The following is a 20,496-nucleotide window of genomic DNA, read 5'->3' as shown; positions in this document are numbered from 1 at the left end:
TTAAACATAGGTCGACCTTACTGGACCACTTAATAATTTTTTACTAAAAGGAAAGGCGTTTGGTTGGACTAAAAAAAAAAAATGTAAAATGGCATTTATGTAGTAGGATATACAAAGATCTGATGAAAATCTTGTCATAAAAATAGTTGTAATATATTTATTTTTTTATACTAAATGTAAATAATTAAATGAAAGGTTAACAAATCAAATAATTTTAATGTACCAACATTAATATACCATTCATATTTCTTGTTCACTAGTCAGAAACAAGGTTACTATTTCGGTCATAAAGAAGATATACAACATAATTACGTGAATTCGTCAATCAACTGCGGGTTCCGAGTGTATTTTCCCGTTCCTGGACTTCAACTAGCGTGAAAATAAGCTACATTTTACTGCGTGAAAAAAACGCGTGTGTGGCATACAACAGCGGGAATTCAAGCAGCGTGAAAATAAGCTACATTTTACCGCGTGAAAAAAAGCCCGTGTGGCCGTAGCCTTAGGACAGCACAATATACTTTAGTTTAGGTAAATTATGTGTTATAAAAATGTATTTTTAAATAATCAGCAATGAACATAGATTTTTTACCGATAGACATGGCAACCCTACTGGGCGTATTTTTACTCAAATATAAACGTACGGTGAGTGTGACATGGAGTGGGATGCTTTGTGTAGCTTTATACAGACTAAGATCAGCTGTTTTTAAAGGCAGGACCATTTATTAAGCCCAATGATTGATTAATGAAAGCTGGGGTGTTAACACGTTCAATGCGGCGGCGCGAACAGCTAAACACTGGGTGGATGAGTGCGGGAATACGTTTAAATTTGGTTTCATCCAAATGGGAGGCATATACTAAGTCCCAGTCTTTGTAAACGTAGCTTTACAAGAACCCAACAGATAGCAGCACTAAACAATACTCTGCTAGCCAGCCAAATACTGGTATTGCCAAATGGAGGGAAAAAGCAGGGCTGAAATACCCGGATACACTAAAGAACGCAAAAAAGTGGTCAAACACAATTTTGAGGTTAGGTTCCTTCCACAGTGCTTACAGTACATTCATTATCGTTATTCTATTACATGTCATTAGATCCAAGCCTAAACCCCACACTACAATAGATTTTTAATAATCCCTACCTCCGATAAAATGGTCTGATCTGAAAACAAATTATAACAGATTGAAGTATAACACAGGCATAATAAGCGGCACGTGAAACAACGCCTCGCGGCAGTGGCTAACCTTGGATGGAACAATAGTTTGTAAACGGCGGTTTGACGAGTATACTTGTCGCACACTACTGGAAAGCGCCAGCGGTGACGAGATTACTTGTCATGTGCAGTGAACATGTTAATAGGAGTGTTATACAAATAGATTTTGTGACTTATGTCCAAAATTGTCATTAATTTTTTTTTATTTATGCAGAAAATTGGAAATCAAACTAAAAGATTGCCATTCTACTGGTTTTAACTTTGACATCATATCACTACTGAAGCTGATTAATATTTTATCAATGTTTACAAGTAAACATTTTAAAACAGAGAATAAACAAATTTGAATTAACCAACATTCACTTTGATAACACGTACGTCAACTCATTAAAAATTCACTTAATCTTACTTTAAAAAGATCTAACTTTAAAAACTGTGATTCGAGGTAGCAATCGGTGGAACCCGCTGAGTTGTTACAAAACCACAAAACTCCACTAAGTGGCTCTCGAAGAGAACTTAGACTTGAAAAACTCTTTTGTAGGTTCGTAGTAGAGTCTGCGTATAGCAATCATTTCTGGCGCACGTCGTAAACTTCCGCCCAGCATCTCTGTCTCCAGAGCGAGAATTACGATTGTGACGAGTGAAATGGCAGCAATGACGACCGACGGTATAAAGACCCTGATGAACTTGAAGCGTCGCGTGACGGTGCGCGGAGGCAGTGCGGGGGGAGGGGGCCGAGAGAGTGGTGCAGTGGGGGGGAGAGGTAGACGACCTCCGCGTAGTACAGGGGTCGGACTCCTACTGGACCTATGAGAGGCACCAACCAGCTGTGACTCAGACGACGAGTGATCCATCGAGTCCCGGAAGTAGTAGTCTCCGAAGTTCCCCATCACCGACTCTGAGTCCTTGTGTAGACCTGTAAGGTTACAGACATTCATTGAAGGATTCCAGTGATTGTAAAAAATCACAAAAATACTGGATGACATTGCATGTACGTTGCCTGCAATCCTACAGGTTAAGCCACAGTTTTAGAGTTTATATAGTACACAATAATGAAATTCTATACAATTCTGTATAATTTTAGCTTGCTCTGTGTATGAATCACTGCAACATATCGGTGAGACTAGACAGTATTTTTGCCAACTAAGCAACTTGAATCATTTCCATAAGATTCCACGGTGAAGATTATACTTTAAACTAAATTAAATAAACTATGACTGTGAGAGCTTATGTTTTACGTTAACAGTTTAAAACATTCACTGCGGCATACATCAAACAGGCGCTCACCAATGGCGGCGAGGCCCGGGCGAAGCCCCGGAGCACAACCGAATCATCGAACGCAATTGGCATTCAAATATTTCAGTCTGACGAATAACAAAAGAGCAGCGGTGGTTGTGCTGTGATAACCTGAGAGTGGACGTAGTTCACTGAAACACCCAAAGGTAGCAGGACTGCCTGGTTCTATGGTCAGTGTCTTTGTAATGTGGCTTGAAGAGAAAAAATCCCCGAAACCGGGACAAAAGCATTGCCAGACGGGATTTAATGGGAAATTTTAAGTACCAACCTACACCAAAATAAAGCTCACATTCTAAGGCAATGATTATAACGTTCCCCGGCAAACACGGAGCTCAAAATGAATCAATGTATTGGAAGGGACCCAATGACTGGTAAACCCGTCATGCGCTCCCGTGAGTAGTTTCACGTGACGGATAAACCTGTTATAGGGTGAACGTGATAATAGCTTGAAAAATATTGGTTTTGTTATGAATCTGTTATATACAATTCAATGAAAAACTCCAATAAACAATTAAAGTCTGTATGACAAAACCTGTCTCTCAACCCTCTGTCCACCTGGGAACTATGGTTTAAAAGCTGGGTAAACGGAGTCAGAAGACAGGTCGCATCAAACAGACTGTAGTAAATGTACTGCACATAACCGTAAAAACATGAAAAACAAATTTAGTTACAGTAGCTAAAAATGTTCATAAATTTGTATTTTACAAATATTTAATCAATCAATATTACAGTGACTGATATTTTTTTACTGTACTGTTATTTAATAAATTGCATCTTGAGGTCCTATTATGTTTTAGGTAAAGTAGAACCCCTCATAACTGATCATAACGGGCCGGCCGGGCCATAGTTGGAACGACCTTAAAGTCGGATATCGGAAGGACTGAGGAGCATATCATACATTAGCGATAACAATGATGATTCAACATATTTGACAATTTAAGTTATGTATTATTCGTTTTAGTTATTAGACTATTTTTATGTTTCATTCTCTGTCAAATTGTTTAGCAGGAAAGAAATTCCAGATTTTTTCAAAAGTTACCACCTACCAGAAGTTAATTGTTAATAGCTTTTTCCATATATGGGAAATTCACTAAAACTATGCCTAGAGTACCTACGATTTAATTAGCCCACATAAACCATGATACGGTAATTGTAAAATGAAACATAAAAACCAAAAACATGTACAGCTGTTAAATAAATCAAACTTTAAGCAATACTTGTATTCTACTTGAGTTATGGTGAATCTTACAAATAACGACCACAACATTGAAACACCAACAAACGACCAATGAATGAACAGCTTGTCTACAATATCACAACAAAGGCACAAAGGCACAGCTTGTAAACAGTTACACCAGTCGACCAGTTCCATACTAACTAGTCAACATTTATCACACTCACAATAAAATGAACAAATGGATTAATACACAAAACTGCTCCACAGAGGGCGTAAATGGTTTCGCTTACCTTTGACGAGTATCTTTCCGTTAAGCTTGGGCTCGGACACGGATTTGTTGACTCGTTCACCTAGAGGCACAGTAACATGCAGCAACCAAACAGTAGGATACAAGCCATGCAATCTTGGGTGTAGTTTTCAACATTTAAACTACCTATATGTTGTACAAGAGGTAATATTTCATTTATCTATAACAGTTATTTGTTAAATTCGTCACACTTCAAGTACAGGGAAAATATGATCAAAATATGTACATAAAAAGTACCATTTTGTGATTTGTTTAAAAAATATCTAAAACCAGAGACTCAGATAAGATTCTAATTGCTGTAAACTTCCTAAGAAAGATCTAACAATAAACAAATTAATTTAACCCTGAATAAAAAAAGTTATTTATTTCGGTTCAGCAACAATTGGGAACAAAACTACACCCAAGATCATCACATGAATAAAAACATGGATCGGATTTTAAACAAACAATTAAGTGAAGAGGAAATGTGGTCATCAACAAGCGAACAAGCATGTGAAAAATGTAATGAGTGAATCAGCTTTACTCTGCCTCCAGAGGTCTTTGTTATTGAAACATTTGAATTGTTATAAATACTTATTATACTTCTGTGGACAATATTAATTCACACATAGGTAAAAATAATAACACGCAAATGTTTGAAAATTGCAAGTTGTAAGTATGGCAGTCATTAGACTTGCCAAATATATTTTCAAAACATTTTAATTACATAATGATTTCCAGATTTTTCCATAAAAGTTGTGTAACTTGGACACTTTTGTAAAGCTTGGAGTTAAGACATGAAAAGATATTTTCACAGTTTTTATGAGTAAAAAAAATATGATTTTATTACTACGAAGAGAAGATAACTTTAACAAGTAATCTAAATTATAAGTTTAACTTGGAATCTAAAAGAGGCATCTGTGGTTTCTTTAACCTAACTCGTTGTGACCCAACAGGTCAGCTTTTCTTAAGTTGTTTCATGTCAACAATAAATATAAAACAAGAATCACCTATCAATGTGGCGTCCACCAAATATTTGACCAGAGATTATTGAAATCTCCCATTATAAACTTTCACTGTATAATAAAATGTACATATTTAACGTTATATGACTAATTTATGTATTTCCAAATTTGTTTAAACATTTACCATGGGACTTTTCACTTGAAAGCGAAATGTCTGTTCCTAGGGATAAACTGATCTCAAAATTTTGAGAAATTTTTGTGAAAAGTATAACTCTAATCTTCGGGCAGGATCACATTTAATTCGAGATTATCATGGGATGGGATTCATTCAGACTGTCAGCTAATGTGCCGTGATCAAGTGTGGAAATAATGAACGATCACGGGAGATGATCACCACTGGTATGGTGGGAGAATATGATGTTATCTCTGCAATCCCAAGAAATGTTGAGGTATTCGCCGTTATGGCAGAAAATGAAGTTGTCACCATGATTGAGGAAGACCTTGAAGAATTTGGCAGGAGAATATGACGCTATCTCCATGATCATAAGAGATGTTGAGAAGTTTTCTGCGATGGCAGAAGATTATGTTATCTCCGCATTTACGGAAGGTGTTGAGTAGTTCCCCTACAATGACAGAAGATGATGTTGTCTCCGTGATCATAAGAAATGTTGAAGAATTTGCCGCTATGGCAGGAGAAGATGATGTCTCTGCAACCGCAAGAGATGTTGAGGAGCTCTTTGCTATGAGAGGAGATGAGGTTGTCTCCAAGATCATTTTTAAAACCAACTGAGTTGAGTTTTTATGTTACTTGGAGGGATAATACCATGTATTTTGGTCCCTCAAATTAGGAAGAAAACATAAACAGCCCTGCATAAACAAAACGTACAATACCATCCATCCCTATCTTTTACTCTTAGTCTTAATCTTGTGATTTTTTTAACCTTGTCTGACATTTCTCAACCATACCTTCACCAGGATACAATTTCAGTGTTGTGGTGTGTACAGTTTCTTTTGTACCCCTCATCCTAACCTTTCACAACATGGCTATTCATTCAAATTACACAATATTGGGGGTTAGCCATTCACCCTACTGTATAAAATGTGACTATAATGTCAAGATATAAAATGTTGGTAAAATTATATTGTTATTATGTTGTTTCAATAGAGGGATATCAATGTAAACAATCAATCCCACAAATAACTTAAGAAATCTACTGCAAAATAAGTTACAGTAATATCAAAATGTATAAGCATTTGAGGAAACCAGTGAGAGTAGAGGAATCGCAATAAAACTGACAGGAAGTAACAAATGAACTTTGAAATAGTGAAATTAACAAAATCGGGTAAAGTGACTAACTACCTACCAGCTGCTCTCTGCTTAACTTCCTGGTCCTCAGAGACAGTCTCCAATGGTATGGTGCTGTCTGGAGTGATGATGTCAGGGACAATGGTGGAGTCTAACCTACAGTCTGCTGAATGGTTGGATCTGGGCAGACTGCTATAGCCTGTGGGACAGAACTGGGCTTTAACCCTCTGAGCTACAATTGACCATATCTCGTGGAGCTTTGCAACTGATAATTTTTTGTAGCCGTAAACTGTACGAGGGGCCTCAACTGAGTAACACGAGTTAATTGACATTCATGTTCTGTCTCTTACAGCGGGGATTCCTGAACGCACTGCTGTAAGGACAACTGATACACATACATAAAACCTTAGTTGTTACATTATATGGTAATACACAAGGGCCTATATTTCAAGGATGGCTTACCAGAATGGGAAAACAGCCGACCTGGCACAAGCAACAAACTTGGAATACACAAACAATAGAATATTTCATAGCCAACGACAGCTTTTAAACCACGGAATGTTTAAGTTGGGAAGGGAGATGTCTTCGGTTCAACAATAACCACTTAAATATTAGAATTTGTGTGTATAATATTGTCTTGCGTCAGAGTTCACTTGTTCTTACTCAGCTATGGCTTCTATCTTAACAAAAATCTTTATTTACAGCTTTTGGTTATCTTTTTTTTCATTTTGCCAGTTTGATTTAGTTGTAGGCCTATAATTTAGTATTTTCACAATATGGTTGTGTGGGATTTTTCAAAACATGTAATTAGTATATTTGTGAAAGATTTGAGTTTTGAAAACTACTATAATTTGGTACTTGGGTGTGCGAACAAAGAAAACATTAAACAAATTTGTAAATCTGCTCAGGGAAATGGATTGAGATGATCCGAGAATGAGAATATTTTACTACATCAGCATGTTTAAAATACCAATTTTAGAACACTAGTAAGTCTTGTTTTCAATTTTCAGACACTCCACGCCAAATAACAATTCTAATGTCGGGCCGTAAGCTCTTCAACTTTTCAAATTATTTATTCGAAGAACAGGCAAAAACATGACCCACCAAATTAGAAAAGACCAACGGTCCAAAATACAAAAAAACTCCAGGGAAATGTCAACGCTTAGAGGGTTAACCCAACCATTATTGAGGAAATGTTTGACAGGCAACACCGCAGCACATACCCAAGTCACTGGTGATTGGTGTAGAGGGGGTGGCCGGAACACTGTTGGCCTTGCGTCGCAAGCTTCCCCGGGTTATGCTGGGTTCATCCCTGCGCAGCGCCGGGTCCTCCAGGATCTCCTTCTCCACCCGACCTGAGTAACGGAACTTGCTGCTGCTCCAGGAGAAAAAGCTGCCTCCCGTCACAACACTGGGCGCGTCAGCACTGCTGGGTAGTCTGCGGAGATAGAGCAACCACTATAGCACTCTACATGCGGAGTTTAACTACAGTACACTTTCGATCATTCAAACCCCCAAGTTATCCGAGGTCGTTTTAGGCCTAAATATATATATTTTTTATTTCCGGTCGGAAAACAACAATTACATTTTTAGGAATATGTCTGTTGAAAATAAAGTAGAAATAGCAAGTAATTTCAAATTTCTTTAATTGAATACTTTAAATAACTATAAATAGGTATTATTTTAACGTGCAAATTATCCGCAATGACCTAGAAAATGAAAATCACACACAGCACATTGTACTAGTTTGACCGCTAACCATTGGTAAGCTGGACGAATCGTCTGCAGAACGTCAACAAAAGCAGTGGCAGTAAGTTAGCACTTCTGCTCTAGCATTACCACCTTGTTGGGTTATATCGCCTTTTGTCAGTGTTTGTCGTTACAAAGTTTATTGACATGATTGAGTCAAGTATAGTTCAAGTCAAATTCAAACAAAATAATTTTATACTTTATAAACTGTAGGGATCCACCTTATTGTGTTTTTATTCACACCTGTAGAGTGTTGGCTTGGCATCAATAATAGGCCTGCTGTATTTAAAAAAAATTCCAGAGACAATTTAAGAAGTGTTAAGCATGTTTGAGTTATTGTTTTCCTTAATAACACTGCCTTATTTAAAAAACATTTACCATTCAAATACCAGCTATAGATAATTTTGTATTCTCTGTGCATTGTTATTAAAACATTCAAGCCTACTTAGAAGTCTTTGACTTCCTAATGTGGTACTGTAACCCCTACCTCAAAATCAAAGACACCTCCGTGTCATCAGAGATTCTCAGAAACCGAGATAGTCTCAGTCCCAACAACCTCGGTTAATCAGGAGTGTACTGTACTGTCATTTGTGGACTGAAAATATGCAGACCAGATGTAGCCGATTTTCTTTAAAAAAAAGAAGGGAGATTGAAGATTGTGAAGGAAGAGGAACTGTGAAAGAATACAAGAAGATGGGAAAGCAGGTATTAACTGTAGCATATAGGAAGATATGTATAAATAAATGTGGGATAGGTTAAAGCATTTATAAAGCGTTGTTACTGATTTAGACCAGCGGTTTTTCTTGCCATAACTATTTATTAATATCAACTAAATCTCGACTATGTTGGGTAGAAGAAATATAAAATAATATAATAAATATAATAAAGCAATATAATAAAGATACTCACGTGAAAAACAACATCTGCTCGATGGCACATCTCCAGACATGTCTACAAGCAGAGCCCGTGGGACATTTGAATCCTACTGTTGTCTTTTTCTGTGAAAAAAACCAGTCTAATTAATAAAAATAATTTTAGAACTTAGATCAAAATTCAAAATATAATGTAAATACTTAATACTTTAATAATTAAGTTTAAGAGTTATCAACTTTATTTTAAATAATATTTCCTTTAGCGGATTTTTTTAATATTTACACACAAGTTTCTCCTAGATGTTTTTTTATACTACTTACTTTGGTTCTTGGGTCCTAATGAAAGCATAAACAGTGGATACAAAAATTGAGTTAGTCCAGTTGTGTTTATGCAAGTTTATTATTAGAGAATTCCTCCTTTTTTTCATATTAATAAACTTAACTACACATATTGAAAATCATTTGGATTGCTTTTAGCCTATTAACTGAATGTGTACTCATAATACATGCAAGATTCTTCATCACCTGGAAAAGCTAAAACTCAAGTCATATTTTTTATGTTCAGTTACCATCATCAACTGCAACTGTGGTAGATATTAGAGTTATTTTACTTTATTTATCTTATAGAAAAGTAACCATTATACCGATAAAATAGCATTGGAGAGATGAAGTAAAGAAAAATATGGCGAAGATAAGAATGCATAAAGAAGATTTAAAAACAAGCAGCTTGTAATCATGGGTACACAAGGTCAAGAGTAAGTAAGTAGTGTTGTATTACAAACACAATTCAATCACCTCTTGATAGACGAGATGTATGATGAACATCTTCCCCTCGTAGTTTATCTTGGTCACCTCAGACCAGCGGAAGTGGTTTGTTTTCCGACTGCCTTGGAACGTCAAAATGCCCAAGTGGTTGATACCGAGGTAGAGTTGGTTGCCTTTATGATCCTGTGGTCATTGATAAATATAAGTAAACATACATTTTGTTCGACAAAACACACAAAAGTCGCGTGCAAATGATTCTGAGTCACTGAGTGAATCAACTATAGTGATTTTAGGGCTCACCTATTAATCAGAAGAAGACAGTTCTATTCTCAGAAAAGTCGGCAGCTTTATTATGGTTCAACACTAGCCCTAGTAGGGATTTTAATAAAAAGTTTTGACTAGAGAAACAGAGCTGGTCTGTATCAGAAACAATTGTATAAAATGCATCTCACATAGGTACTCTTCTTGCACTCACTTTCAAGTTAAAACATGCAGCATTGTGTTTTTATCTATATTTTATGATAATCTCAATGGCCTATTGTAAGTAGGAAGAAGATTATCAACATCCCAAAATCGCTAAATTTAATGGTTTCGTCTTCACTTATGGTAGAGTAACGATAAAGACTACAAACCCACCTTAACAGGATGAGGGTCCACTCCGTAGGTGTCCAGTGTGCAAGCCTTGCGCAGAAAATTACTCTCAGTCTGCGCAGGTGTCTGCCCCTTCATCTGTGTCTGATGCAACTCCATGATCTTCTCTTCTATCAGTTGGGTCTGTTTCAGCAGAATCTTCATCTCACTCAGGTAGTTCTCCACGTGTTCTTCGGGATTGTAATCACCAAGCTCCGCTGCAAATCAATAAACAAAACTATCATTATTATATTATTATTAGAAAAATCTTTTTTCAATATTATGTACAACTGTACTATTCAGAAAGATTACAGTACACACAACAATAACTACCAATGTTAATCAACCTGATTTGGCGAATTGCATCTTGTTTAATGAAGTGGCCATTTGTACCTTGGTTAGTAATTAAAACTCGTCATCAACCTATCCATAGGTGTGGTCCACAGCATCTTATTGAGCCCCATCTTCCTTTAATATCCTTTCGGACCTGGTTCAAGAACCTTTTTGGGGGACTTACAACTAGTATTCTGCCTTCAGGGAACTTTCTGAATATTTGTTTCCTGATAAGTTCTCTTCTTTACTGGCTAAGTTTTTCATTCAATAATGTGTCAAATATATTTATTCCTATGGTATTTTACATGTTTAAGGTGTATGCCAAACCTTATAACCAGCCTTCTAAATTTCTTCACTAGTAGCATTATAAGTTAAGGAATCACAAAAAGTTTTAAGAGAAAGTCATCCAAAACACAAAAAAATGATTCTAGATGTGCTAGGAAACAATTTTAGAGAGAACATGTTTCTGTTGTTCAAAGGTTTGTTGCGGACATTTTCCATCACGATTGTAAAATACAATACACATCTGGAATCTGATCCCGTCCTCAGGTGAAAAAACTTAACTAACACATTACAACTAACAATACACAAACGCCCAACCTAAGTTGAAATACACTACAGAGGGTATTCCAACCCCCCTCTTGGGGGAATCGTGATGAAAAATGTCCGCAATAAACCTTTGAACAACATTAACTTACCATCACCAACAATGAACTTTAAACAAAGAACATGTTTCTCTCGTAACAAAGTCTGACCTAGGCGCAGCCCCATTAGGCCTACAGCTGGCTAGGAAAGAGTTTAATATAACACCTTTCTTATCTTGTATCTACGCCAGTGGCATTAGTGATCCAAACCAAAAGTTTTGTGGATGTGCCGAGAAGTGAGAATCAAACCCGGCCCTCCCGCACCAAAGTCCGAGACGCTAACTACTAGGCTAGCAACACACCCAAGTCTTTGATTTAGATACACTACTGTAGAATACACAGAATATGTGAAGATTGCAATTTACCCACATCTGTAGGCTAGCAAAGTAGATATTGCAAAACTTTACCCAGTATATCATAAAAATTCATCAGGTAGAATAAAAATTTATTTCTAAAAAGATTGAATAAAAATGCTATAATGTAGCCGACATAACTGAAAATTTTTATACACACTAATTGACTATGACATTATAATGGCATACCTTGAACAATATAGGCACCAAGCAACGCTGCCTCACTCGATGTACAGTACAGCCGACCGTGTAGCAAATCTCTCTTCAGCTGCAGGTATACTTGGTACCTAAACAAGTATCAGGCAATCTGATGAACATGTTTTGAATTTATAACACTAACCAGAAACAGCACACAAAGTCATCAGAAGGAGGTCGATTGTCAAACACACACTACACTTCCTTGGTAATAGTAATTTGATTAAATCAAACTGACGGCTTTCAAAATGTTGATTTGTTGCAGCGAAATTCCCTATAGAGAAGTACCTTTACTGTCTTGGTAACACCTAGATCCAGTGCTACTGAGCCTTTTTCTTTCCAGTATTAGTAAGATATTTAATTAATATTTGTAGATGGGGACGCTACCTAGGTGCATTTTTTAACCCGAATACGAGTAGTGAAGGATGAGTATGAAATGGTATGAGAGGATCTGTGTAGCAGATCAGCTGTTTCATCAGCCAGTATAATGTATTTAAAGCACAATGATCAGGAACAGCTGGGTCCAGTTTCAAACCCTCAAAAAGCTACTAACTTTTCTCACAATCAAACCGGCAACCTTTTATTTGTAAGGCGAGCACATTTACCCCTAAACTATATTAGATATTTACCTAGTTATTTCTTCTTTCAGTCTGAAAGGGTCTGGTGGGTAGAATTTCACTCTGAAGCTAAATAAAATTGGGTCCATGTCTGCAAAAGAAATTAAATCTTTTAATGGATTCATTGTGAAGTGATTATCATATAAAAATTATCAAAGTTAACCTAAAACCAATTAAGACAATAATTAATATACAGTGAATGATAAATTACAGTACGATTTTAAATTGTACAATCAATTGTAGGAATATCTATATATTAATTTGAAACTGTTTTTCTTTGTCATAGCTATTTTGAGAGAACGGCTGGTCGTAGAAACTCGGTAGGGGTGTCTAAAGAAAGGTCTTGGTCTGTAGATGAGCCATCAAAAGAGAAACGTGGTAAATTCCCTCGGGGCTCTGCCCCAGTGGCCGGAGGAAAACGGGGTTTTTGTCACAGCTAATTTGAGAGAACGGCTGGGTGTAGAAACTTGGTAGGGGTGTCTAAAGAAAGGTATTGGTCTGTAGGTGAGCCCTCAAAAGAGAAACGAGGTAAATTTCCTTGGGGCTCTGCCCCAGAGGCCTTTAAAGTTCACTCAGCAATTGTATTTACATTATGACCATATGGATAATTTTACACTACCAGCTATTAATGAACCAGCTGTTAATATTAAAATTGTATTCAAAGGTCTACTGAAACTGTCAAAATTAAATGTTTACATTATTATTTATGATTTTAAATATTGATTCTCCACTGCATGGCAAGTTTTTTATAGTTTCTACAAAATGATGAATTTATGATTAGTTTTAAATGTTTTGTTCAAAAATCTATGCTTTATTGATCTTAGAAAATTTTAAATTATGAAATAAGTGTGACATATTATTTTCAAAGGAACATATTATTATTCCTTATTGGGTTATCTTATATATATTGTAAGGTTGAAATTCAAGAAAGAACACCAGAAATTCATTTATTGGTATGAAAGTTTTCGATAATCGTGTTGAAAATTGTGTCATAGATGAGTAACTTACGTTGAGGATGAGAGCTGTGTTCAAGTTTTGGAATAGACTAACTACGGAGTATGTTTCATCTATGGTTTTGGTGAAGTAGGTGAACTAATGTCAATTCAGGTATTTAAAAAAAGTGTAGGCCTACAGGGTTTTTACTTTGATGTACACATGTAGCTAGGTCGAACAATGCATCTAAACCTCACTACATACAAAACATTCGGAAACACAACAGTGTCATCACATCTCATCGCAATTGCATGATTTGTTATCAAGGCTGGACCAGGTTATGGATTTGGTTCTGCAAATGTTCAAGATTTGTGATCAAATTTCCTACAATTATGGTTCATTCCATCCACCAAAAACATGCACAGCTTTATGTGGTCGATATGGCCAGGCAAAACTACCCCATAAGTTAATGAATTATCAAGTAAGAACAGGATGATTAAATACATGGGTCGATGTGGCAAGAGAAGGAATTAAAATTGCTTAGATCGAAGTAAGAATGTTACTGCTATCTGGAGAATCAGATATTTTTATCAAATACAAAAAAAAACTTATTTAAATGGTGATAAAATTCTGTATTTTTATGACCAAAGATGAAGATTTACTTATAAATCTGGATACAATCTGAATGATTTTTCTAAAGCAGATGGAATTAGTTGTTAGTAATAAATATTGACTCTTTCCGTAACATGATAGACTAATTATATGAACTCATTCTCCCATATAGTGAAAGCTTTGAAGGCTTTGACTTAAAACAAACTCATGAACGAACAATTATAAAGACTCCTAAAAAACCTTTTGGGCAACCTAAAGCCGATAAAAAGGTAGGAAATATTGTGTTAAACGAATTCAACAATCACGTTTTTTAGGGAACACAATCGTCATACTTATTATTATGCTTATCCTCCCTTCATTTAAATAAGATTTTAATGACTTCACTCTATCTATCGCAGTTAGCTGAATTTACATAAAACCTCAAGATTAACCGGCGATTTCGACGGGGTTCCACTAGTATAAACTAAAAACAAAACACTAATTTCTATGCTATTGTGTTGTTGTTCAAACATGTATAGTGTTGACAATATTTTTTCTCAAAAATATCAAACTGCATGGTTACTTTAAACTCTAATAATGGAAACTCAACAAAAACTAACCTTTTACTTGTTTCAGCACCAGTTTCGCTGGATCTAGCCAATGCTGGAACAGAGATAAATATTACTTGACATTTCATTATTTTTCCCCTAAAAAATGTTTGAAGGTTTAGATATTCAAAAAAAGGGATGTTGAGGAATTTCTGTTTTACATTATGAATAATAATTGTATAAATAAATTTAAACGAAAATATGGAAGTCAAAAATGTAGTATTATAACTATTTATGACACTGTAATTAATCACCACCAATGACTTTTCATCCGTATGTTACTACAGTAATGATAACCCAGCACTTAAAAGTTGAATCAAGTCAATTTTACACTAAATCTCTGTAGAAGGATTGTTTAGGCAATCATAAATACAAACTTCATATTAATAACCCAATCCCTACTCTGCCTAATAAAAAGAAGATTACAAGATAATAGTTATTGTTTTAACCTAGATGAATGTGGTACACTGAATATTTGATATTGTTTATTTATTCTATGGCTCAGCTACAAAATATCGGGATATAGCAGCAATTTCATATTTTAGTGAAAAAAAAAACATAGTTTGTAAAAACATAGTATTTATTACTGCGCAAAAAAAAAAAAAAAATCTCGTAAAAGAGTAAGGTGTTGTATAACACATGATAGAAGTCCAATGTTCTACGCAGAATTATGATGACATCAGGTAATCATTGTGAAAGGTTTGACGTCATTCATCTAATTCAAATCAGTTGACCCTGATAAGAGAGTCAACACCTATGAATGACTGCATAACTTAAACTGTTCATCCAACCATGGTCTGAGATACAGAACCCCATAAGACCAAGCTAAATACTAAGTTATTCAGCGAGACCAAAAAAATAATAAAATAACATAAACATTTTTGTGTCTGATAACCTATTTAATCTCTGCACAAACAAACAATTTTTATACCAAAAACAGCCAAATAAAATACTACCAACACAGCAAAACTACAAATTGAGCAAACATCTTGGGCTGATTAATATTCCCTATAATAGTAAACTGAATTTTACCTCTAGCATGAATAATATTGGGCTTGATGGATGATTAGGTTTGCTGCCTTTACAAAAATGAAATGTGGTGGGTTTAAGCATGGACAAAAAGAATTAAATATAGACAGTCAGCTGTGCTGCGGTTACCATAGGTTCTGGCGCACACTGGGGAGCGCTGTGTAGTTACGGCGTACACGCTACATAACTACTTGGCGCTCCCAGCGGTGTGTGCCAGAACCTATGGTAACTATGGTAACCGCAGCACAACTGACAGTCTTTATTTACTTCTTTTTGTCTATAGTTTATGTTAGTATTTACAGTAAATCAGCCAAATGTCCCATGAAATGGTTACAACTTTTAAAATATACAATAAAAAAAAGTTTAAAATCCTAAAGTAATTTATTTGGTTCGCTTCTATCTAGGTAAGTGCATAAATGTGATTTAAATGGTATACAATTCATTACAGTATATAAGTGAGACAGACGGTAACTGTAGTCTGACATTAATCCCTTCAATCCTGAATCACTCATGAAAATACACCTCTCATGCGATCAAAGTGGCTGTGTAAGATGAATGTTGCTACAACACACACAATCACAGCCTTCTACAATTTATTCTCTGGTGCAAAAGTGATTATTTTTTAAACTATAATTTCTACCAAAGTTTATTAGTTAAAACATAAAGATTCATTTAAATTTTGGACTTACACAGAATATTTTTTAAATAAAGACCTACCATTGATATTCGTAATGATAATACACAAGTATGCAATCAAAACATTTCTTAGTAAATAACAAAATTTCAAACTTTTAACCTAAAAAATATTTTATTAGTCCCATATCAATTTTTAAAATACTTGAAGGCAGTCAAGCTCAATAGATGAGTCCTAGCAAGCTTACTTCAAAACCACACAACCACTAACAATTTAAAAATTGGTTGGTAAATAATCGACTTAGCTACAACACTTTAATGAAATAAAGATTCCCAATTCCCGGCATGCCCACAATCCCAAAGCATATGGGTTTGGACCACTTTCCTAAAAAGCATTCATACAAAAATTGCAAACGGTGTGGAAAAGAAAAACAAACCTTATATTTATGTTAGGCTATTTAATAAAAATAAAACTTTTTTAAGAAGTTACTTTTTTTTAATAAGTTACCGTACTTACACATTTACAAATTTTAATATATTAAATCATGTTTTTTGTGCTACATTCAAAATAAGATTTACCACTGCCTGTTTGAACCAATGTTTTTAGTATTAAACACTTTTTAAATTACCATAAGCTTTAAAATATATAAAACAGTAAATTTTGGCTTTTTGCTTTCTCTTCTTAAAAAGCATGCGACACTATATATTTGTCTGGCCCATATCCAACTATCTAGTTTCAAAATCAATTTTCAGCTGAATAAAAATCTAAACTACACTTAGTGTAAAATTTAAGTTGCCTCATTGATGTTCAATAAAGTCAATCGATCACAAATTCATTCATCAGTTTCAAGGAAGTTTATAAAAGATAAACCAATAATGTAATCGCTCCATTATAATCAGTAACGCAGCATATTCCTGTATTAATCCGATAACGGCTGATTCCTCAAGCCGGATGAGAAGACTCGGTGGATATTGATTGAGAGATCGTATTTCGTCCATTACGTATGCACGACTTGGGTTCCACTTGTCCCTCACTCCCAATATTCCAAAAGAATAACCAGAGACGCACATATTTCATACTAGCGCAAACTGTAAGCCTCATACTGTACTGCCACTGCCAGAGATTAATCCTGTTCAATGTACTACCGCGTCATTGGCATGTTAAGAGAAAAATTCAACTATAAAGTTGTAAAAACAAAACTGAGGATTTTGTACTTGGTAAAAAAAATCTTGTGTAAAACAAAAAGTTCTAAAATTTTTTGTGAGCCAATTTTAACATTTGCTACACTCATGAGGTAGGATTTTCTTCATCGAACTTCATATCTATTCTATATATTATACTTATTTAATGCGCAAGCAGGTTTTTTGTGACAATTACTCCTCCGAAACTACTGAACCGATTGACATGTTTGAAATGTTAGTAAAATTTGAAGTTTTTTAGTTAATTTTTTACTAACAAAAATCAGACTCACACATTACCCAAAAGTACATTACTTTGTTTGAGTCCAGAAATTAAGCCGAATTGATTTATATAACTGCACTATTCAAGTGCTCGTCAAACAGTGTCACTGTAAATACAAAAATCAACAAGGCAGGTGTATAGAGAGGGCGGGGCTCGGTAAACTAGCATTCCATCAGCGTTAATGCACCTCCCGGCCACACAATGGGACTGTGTAAAGTAACTAACTCTTTCTATTTGCTGTCTGACTTCTACTAGAATTTTCCTCTGTCTTCCTCCCCTCTAAATCAATGTAGAGGTTGATACCTGAATATGTTGATTGGAACATTTACTTTGCTCATTATGAACAGTAAAGCCACAGGAAATAAATAATTTTTATATTTTTAGCATAAAAAAACTACAATATTAGTGACACTTTTAAACTACACATGAATGCAGGGAGTAAAGAATGGAGTGAGATGAGGTTACCAATATAGATTTGTTACTGACTAAAGATCAGCTGTTTCTTTACACACAACTATCTATTAAAACCCCAACAATCAAAAACCCATAGCATTGTGGGCATTGTGTACCTTTTCCTACAGTTACCTAACAATGTACATGTTCTCTCACTGATTTGAGAAAGCAAAGTGGCCAATTCGCTCATCAGTGAGACAATGTTAACATTGTCTCACTCTAATTACTTTGTCTCACTCCAGATTTGCAACGTGAAGGCACGAAATAGTGAGCGCGTAACATGCAGGCAACGTCGTATGCGCGCGAAATACGTTGGCAGCACTGGCTGTAAATCAGCTGGTCAGCTGTTGTACTGTTGTATTTGTCACTGCACATTTAATGTTATATTAAAAGTTCACTTCTGTGTAAAAATAGGTTATGTTTCTTCACAAATTTATTTGTTTTATGGTAACTATAGGAAAAGTATAATGTGCAACTCGAGTTCAAAGTACAATTGCCTCACTCGAGAAACCATTCCTCACTCGCCTACGGCTCGTGAGTAAGGATTTCTCTCGAGTGAGTCAATTGCTCACTTTTCTCACTAGTTGCACAAATAACTATTCTCAATGGAAAGATGAAAATATGAAGACAATGTTGGCTTCTATTAACAAAAAAATTAAGAACAACTCAAGATTCAAGAACATGGTAGAGTCATAACCTAAAATATTAAGTATTAAAAATGATAAGAGGTAGGAATAATCCTTCATTATCATACAATTTCCTGCCACGTTCAGCTTTTAAGGTATATTTTTGGACGGTTCCACAATAAAGCACACAGTTCTCTTTACGCGTTGAGTACACGAGACAACACTGTTTCCCCTTCCATGTAGTGTTTGCTACATTCATCACACTCCAACCCGTCCTATACATTTCTCCCACTGTTTACACCAATAACCGGACACTTGAACAGCCCTAGGCTAAATAACCTTCGTATGGAGAACACAAATTTGAATGTATTCTTTTAACAAACAATTTATTTAATGGCAAAAATTCAAACTCTAAATGTTGAAAGTTTGTTAAGAAAATTCAGTGCCACAAAATTGAATACTTTTAATCTATTTGACATGCAATATTTTTTATTACACAACAAGGTGCTTTCACAGTGATATGGATGCCTATTATCTTAGCTCTAAGTAATCCTAAGATAGTGGGTGAGCTGTGTAGTAAATTGACAGAATACTATAACTAACTCATTAAATTCCAACTTGGTTCTTCAGTTAATTGATTCGAATCAAATTAAATCAAAATATTCTTTATGTGTAGTTATGTCATGAATTAACAATGGTGTCATACAATAATATAACTTCAAACTAGTACATGAATTTTTATGGTTTAGTACATGGATGAACTGTGAAATTGCAAGAGACATTGTTTAAGAGGAGACTAGATAGATGTTACTTTATGAAATAATTAAAGGATTTAGATATTTTAAATGCACCATTAATAATGGACTCCTAGTAATTTTCATCTAAGCAACCATTTTTGCTACTGTTTACATGAGTACCCTTAGACGAAAGTCTGTTAAGTCATATTTAATTTTCCACAACATTTTTTAAAAGCCGAAGAGATTGAATTTTCGTTTTAAAATTTTTGAAGCTACAGGATTGTAAAATCCCACCAACCACCCAACCCATGTATTTTTATCAATAAAGCAAACAAATTCATTGCCAACAATGGTTAATTTGGATTGTACTAGGTCTACACAAGTGAATGATGAGTTAAACTCACCCTCTGCTTGGTAGAGTCAACATATCTCAGGCCGAAGTAGTCTTTCTCTATCAGGTTGAGTTGCCGACAAACGTGTTCTACTAGATACTTCCCTTTGTGCTGCGGCTGTAACAAATAAACAATAGCTTAAACTACTAGCTTAAACAATTGTTTAAGTTATTAGATTTTAAACTTGCTTACAATACATTATTTTGAATTATACTAAAGAAATAGCGTTCCTTTAAAAAAATATGTAGGCCTAAGGTTTTCTGTTTTTGTGGTGGACCTTAAAAATGATTTTGTAATGCAGTATTCCATTGTTAATTGTGGCATGATCTTGTTAAATATTATTGTAGACTTCCAACACCAAGTACTAAAACCAAACAGCAAAAAAGGTTTTACAGAAGAGAATTTTTTTACATGTCGAAATATTTCTATTTAATTACACCTGTATTTTTTTAATTTTAGATCTTATTATTAAAGGGGAGAGCATATTAAATGTGGAATTTACTCTAAAACTCATGAATATCAAATTAAATTGATACAGAATAGAAAGACTTAAATAAAAATAATAGTTACATGCTAGCTTATACAGATCGTGAGTGAAAGTCCAACAATAATTGATTAGATGTAAGTATTTATTTG

At 35.0% G+C, this 20,496-nt stretch overlaps 1 protein-coding gene across 3 annotated transcripts in view; it reads right to left on the bottom strand.

Annotated features, from left to right (window-relative positions):
• Positions 1-318: 318 nt before the first annotated feature.
• LOC129005183 (FERM domain-containing protein 5-like) overlaps positions 319-20,496 on the bottom strand; it is a 39,160-nt gene continuing 18,982 nt past the window's right edge. The window contains exons 2-13 of one of the 3 annotated variants that reach the window (XM_054434012.1): positions 19,873-19,977; positions 14,541-14,583; positions 12,409-12,487; positions 11,774-11,871; positions 10,261-10,472; positions 9,655-9,807; positions 9,181-9,195; positions 8,897-8,985; positions 7,462-7,676; positions 6,297-6,437; positions 3,972-4,031; positions 319-2,124 (exon numbers count right to left, since the gene is read on the bottom strand). In XM_054434012.1, coding sequence (XP_054289987.1) covers positions 1,703-2,124; positions 3,972-4,031; positions 6,297-6,437; positions 7,462-7,676; positions 8,897-8,985; positions 9,181-9,195; positions 9,655-9,807; positions 10,261-10,472; positions 11,774-11,871; positions 12,409-12,487; positions 14,541-14,583; positions 19,873-19,977 — 1,632 coding nt within the window. In that variant the 3' untranslated portion in view covers positions 319-1,702. The remainder of the gene's footprint in view (positions 2,125-3,971; positions 4,032-6,296; positions 6,438-7,461; positions 7,677-8,896; positions 8,986-9,180; positions 9,196-9,654; positions 9,808-10,260; positions 10,473-11,773; positions 11,872-12,408; positions 12,488-14,540; positions 14,584-19,872; positions 19,978-20,496) is intronic. The other 2 variants (XM_054434014.1, XM_054434013.1) reach the window with 2 other exon arrangements.

Source organism: Macrosteles quadrilineatus, unplaced genomic scaffold, assembly GCF_028750875.1.
Source record: "Macrosteles quadrilineatus isolate MER2022 unplaced genomic scaffold, UCM_ALF_1.0 Scaffold_17__1_contigs__length_3442018, whole genome shotgun sequence".
Classification (NCBI taxonomy): Eukaryota; Metazoa; Arthropoda; class Insecta; order Hemiptera; family Cicadellidae; genus Macrosteles; species Macrosteles quadrilineatus.
Note: the sequence above shows the minus strand (reverse complement) of the source record. Positions and strands in the feature narration are given on the sequence as shown.